Raw genomic sequence first — 5,049 nt, 5'->3', positions numbered from 1 at the left:
TTTCAGAGAATATTTTCAAGATATTATACTTAACGAAAATGCAAAATGGAGTTTTTGCAAATTCTGACTACCCCTAGCCCCAAAATCCGCGATACTTTTTGAACAAGCCTCGTACTCTTAAAAGTAAGTAATAGAACAAATAAAATTAAAATATATGCTCCGCTTACAGGAGAATATAAGTGGCACACAAAACTTAACATTTGTAGAATGCATGTGACTGCGGGGCATCGAAGCAAGGGTCTTATTCAGCAATCGTGTTATCTCACTAGTTAGATTGTAAGCATAATTTGTTCTTAAATACACACAGACAAACTTATTAGAATAATAACACATACTATGTTTACCTAATAAAACATACGAAACTTCAACCTCCTTACTATCTAGGTATTTGATTTGAGCTTTTGACAGAGTCTGAGAAAAAGCTCAAGCTCTCCAATTGAATAATATAAATATACCCCCCAAAAGAAAACCTGTATACTTCGGTTGCACCGAAGCTATAATACCGTTCACATATAAATAAGTTTCCATACAAGAACTTGAGTTTGATCGACCAATTTGTATGACAGCTACACAATATACAAGTAGTGGTCGGATCTGAAAAATTTGTTCGAAGAATGTACTATTGCTTTAGATAATAATCCGTGCTAAATAAATATAGTTAATTTTGGCTGTTTGAACAAATGAGCAGATTCTTGGTGAGAAAAGAACATGTACAAGATTTCAGAACGACATCTCAAACAAGAAGGGACTAGTTCCCGTATATACAGACAAACGGACATGACTAAAACGACTCAGCTCATCATGCTGAACATTTACATATATTATATGTATATGGTACTTTATAGCGTCTCTGACCCTTCGCGCTGGGTGTTACAAGCTTCGTGTCAAACTTAATATACCCTCTTCAAGGTATAAAAATACTTTAGTATTATTTCGGGCATAGCTATAGTAATAAAAAGATCTCATAAAAAAGTTGGCCTACAATTAGGCGCATTCTCAAATAGTAATATAGCTATTTTTAAATTAAGCGCCTGTTAGATTAGGTTCATTTTTCGAGAAGGTGTCAAATTTTCAAATACTCTCTGCACGAAAGAAACATACTTATATGTACAGTTATTTATGTTCACATAAATAAAATTCTAGCTTCTCCTCGGTTTTAAAATATAGGTATATATCGTCTAAGAATTTGCTGAGAAAGAAACTGAGAACACTCTGAAAAGTCTAAAAGAAATCTTGAAGGCATATTTTTGTGAATTCCGTATAAAAACCCGGAATGGCAAATCTCATAACATTACTGGAATTTTATAGAAGTAATATACACCTCAAATTTTGTCATAAATTACTGGGAAGATCGATCGGTTAGAAATATTTTGATTTATTTCCTATTTTTTTATTATATAAAAATATAATATATAAAAATTTTTTTTTCATTTGGATGAAAGTTTGCTGAATGAGGTCGGAAACTTTTAATTAGTTTTCTCTTTCGGTGCTGCTAAGGTTAAAACTCATGTACGCTCCGCATTTGTACAATTTCAGTATATCTGTAAAGAAACTAGTAGGTACATTCTATATACATTGCCAGCATTTCGACTCTTAAGTATGCTATCTCTTTTTAAACACTGTTTTTAAAACACCGTCTTGACTTTAAACTTGTGAGAGAGCCACAGCTGATAAACGCTTGAAAGCTTCTGTACACAAAGAACAGATTATGTTTTATCGCCAAAGCTTCTGACACTCAGTACGGCGCTGATAAGCGGCACACAGCTGAGATCATGACTTAAACGTAAATAATTCGCTTTTGAGTTTTCTAAAACGCTGACTTTACAGAGAATTACTTGCGAATGCGCTGGGCACAACGGACAAAGTGGTTGTTTAAAAATAAAACTGAGCTGATTATTCATAAAATATTGAACGGTGAAGAGTATTGCAGGTAGAGATACTTATAAAATAAATTTAGACTCGAACAATTAATCTAACAAAGCGATTTATCTAAATCTGAACCAACAACTGAGGTGATATTCCCAAAAGTGGACTACAGTAATGTCATCAAACAGTCTGATCATATACTTTGTACTTCTGCTAGCGCTGTGCAGCACCTGGTCCACAGCCAAAACATCTACGCTGAACCTGACCGAAAGCTGTAACGTCAACCAAATGTACTTTTGCACTTTGACCAACCTGAGCAGCACGCTACGCGATCCATTGCTCATAGCCAACGCAACTGCACCGCAGCTCAGCGAGCTGGTACTGCGCGACTCGATACTTCCACGGATACCCCGCTCATTACTCGCACAAGCGCCCGCGCTGCGTGCCTTCTTCTTGCACAACTGTGAACTCCAGCGACTTACCGTCTTTGACTTTCCCACCGGGCATCCACTACATACTTTAGTACTGCAAGCGAATCGCATTTCTGATGTGCCCGAAAAGGTGTTCGTGCCGCTACACGAGCTGCAAGAGCTACAGCTCGGACGCAATATGATACATATGGTGCATAAGAATGCCTTCGCCGGTTTGGAGCGTCTACATTATTTGGACTTGCAGCAAAACGATATACGCGAGCTGCCCGCTACGTTGTTTGACGAGCTCGTCAGCTTGGAGCATATCGATCTGAGCTCGAACAGTATCCAGCGGATCGATGTCAACACTTTTGTTCGCAACACAAAACTGCAAACTGTGCTACTGGGCGACAACAGTTTCGCCACTTTTGAGTCGAATGCCTTAGAGCATTTGTCGCATCTGCATCTGCTCGACATCAGCAGCAGTAATGTCAAGGTGCTAAGCTTAGAGTCGGTCGATACGCTCTTGGCGCAGGGTGGTGCGCTGGAGAACATCGTTATATCGGGAAGTGCCGTCAAAGTGCATGCAGCCAACAATTTACTGAACAAGCTGGAAATCGGCGATAAACTCAGTGTGCGCGAACTGGATCTACACGGTAATCGGCTGGAGTCACTAGACTGTATGGTGGGCATGTTGAATCTGCAACGTCTGGATGTGGCACGAAATCAGTTGAAGACACTACGCACTTTTGAGTCCCCACAGTACCTTCCACTACCGAATTTAGTGCATTTGAGCTTGTCAACCAATCAACTGCAGAACATAACGCTGGAAACATTTCTGCTGCTTCAAAAGCTAACACAACTCGATCTGTCTTTCAATAATTTGTTAAACCTGGATCAGCGTCTCTTTGCGCCACTGATCAATCTGGAGAAGTTCTATATTGAAGGCAATCGCCTGCACAGCTTCGATTATGAAAAATTCGTTGAGTCGCATGAGTACGTGAAAGAGTTCGGCATGTTCGAGAATGAGTGGGAATACCGTTATATGCGCACGATGGTTGCCTACTTGAAAGAGCACAACATTCAGCTGCCAGGGCGCTTTACTTCGAACAGTAATGGCAACAGTGTGGGAAATCACATTGACACGACATTGAACTCACTATCGACGTCCGATAAGGCGGCTCATCATCGGTATGCGTCCACTGCTAGTTCCGTAAATGATTTCGACACGCTCGATACTGATATGTTGGCAGCATCGTCAGCAGCGACTGCAATGACTGATATCAGTGGTATTCACCCCTACTTCACCACTCGCGATGTGCTCACTTTGGTCATATTGTTGTTGGTGTTTTTGATTTTACTGCTACAACTGTTCAGCATTCTGCGTGAGGAGGAGTATCTGCCCAATTGTTGCAATAGACTCGCGCGAAATGCGCGCACACATAATCGTCGACGCCTGGAGGAGGAAGAAGAGGACTCAGAGGTGTAGGCCTAATTTCGAAGGTTCTACGTAGTCATAACAGTTATACACAAGTGTTAAAATGCAGTGATAACGCATCATAATTGATTTCTAGAAAATATTAGGTATAGATTTGAAGAATAAAATAGATGCATTTGTATAAAAGTCGCAGAAGAACCGAATTGTTCTGAATTTTTTCAGTTATCCGTCTGTAAGAAAATCTAGAGAACTTTTGTTTAAGCATCCGTTCTCGAATAACCATTGGATGATTATTGCTCTTGAGGAAAGTTAGTTATATTCTGCTTATACAGTTCTATCAAAAACGAATTCTGGAAATTGACTCATGAAATCATGAAAGAAGCGAAGAAAATAGTGTTCTACAATCGTCAAATCCGCATTAAAGAAGTTATTGTGAAAACAGTGTTTTAATGATTTTAGTAATTGTTCAAAGGAGTCTGAATATTCGACAACAAAAAAATCAAAGATACCAACTCATCATTATTTATAAATTTTGGGTCTCAACAGCACAATTAGACCTTAGATATCATATTCCCTGAATGTGGTGCCCAGATCTTGTTTACGTCTATGTCTAGAGATAAGGCAAATAAATGAAAATTTTATTTAAAGCCGCTTTGTGGGAGAACTCGAAATATACAAAAGTATTTATCAGAAGATTGAAGTCGAAAGAAGCATTGGCACGGCAAATACGAAAGCGCTTCGATAGTATTCAACCTACAAAAGTAAGACAACAATTTTTGATAACTTTATACAGTCTCCTACAGTCTTAAACCTTCTGAAAAATACGATAACCTCATTAGTGTCAAATTTCTGCCCGGCGAATGACCTTTTTGAGCTTATAAAGAAAAAGCTGTTTCACGGGACAAATCTGAAGAATACAATGGATGCAAACGCAGTTCGTGAAGGATATGCTCAAGTGGGCCCTTTTTTGATAGTAGGAGTTTACGCAAAATCACTCCCTTCCAATAGTAGCGCTATCAGCCGATGAGGCTTATTACTTATCAGATTTCCTTCGTAGTCTTCAATGAAGTTGTGACTTATGTTCGTACACCGAAAAGATTTTTCAGTTTCGAAAACAGAAAACACAGGCTGAGCGATGACTCTCGTGTTTCTTTTATCCAAAATGTTAGTGACAATTACGCTAAAATGTGACGGCACATTACTGTGACAAAAAGTCCACGAATTTTCTGCCCACAAATCCGGTCATTTATTGACTCTTTGATGCTGTGAAACGCATTCATAGGGAACTTTGACGTGGTTTTTTCGATTTCGGCTCATTTTGTAGTGTCATACGGT

The 5,049-nt window shown here is 39.0% G+C and overlaps 1 protein-coding gene across 1 annotated transcript; it reads left to right on the top strand.

Annotated features, from left to right (window-relative positions):
* The first annotated feature begins 1,742 nt into the window (after positions 1-1,742).
* Positions 1,743-3,912, top strand: LOC106621003 (leucine-rich repeat-containing G-protein coupled receptor 4). Its single transcript, XM_036368806.2, has 2 exons — positions 1,743-1,930; positions 1,996-3,912. The coding sequence occupies exon 2, from the start codon at positions 2,041-2,043 to the stop codon at positions 3,763-3,765; it is 1,725 nt and encodes a 574-aa protein (XP_036224699.2). The 5' UTR covers positions 1,743-1,930; positions 1,996-2,040; the 3' UTR covers positions 3,766-3,912.
* The last annotated feature ends 1,137 nt before the right edge of the window (positions 3,913-5,049 follow it).

This window comes from Bactrocera oleae, chromosome 2, assembly GCF_042242935.1.
Source record: "Bactrocera oleae isolate idBacOlea1 chromosome 2, idBacOlea1, whole genome shotgun sequence".
Taxonomy (NCBI): Eukaryota; Metazoa; Arthropoda; class Insecta; order Diptera; family Tephritidae; genus Bactrocera; species Bactrocera oleae.
Note: the sequence above shows the minus strand (reverse complement) of the source record. Positions and strands in the feature narration are given on the sequence as shown.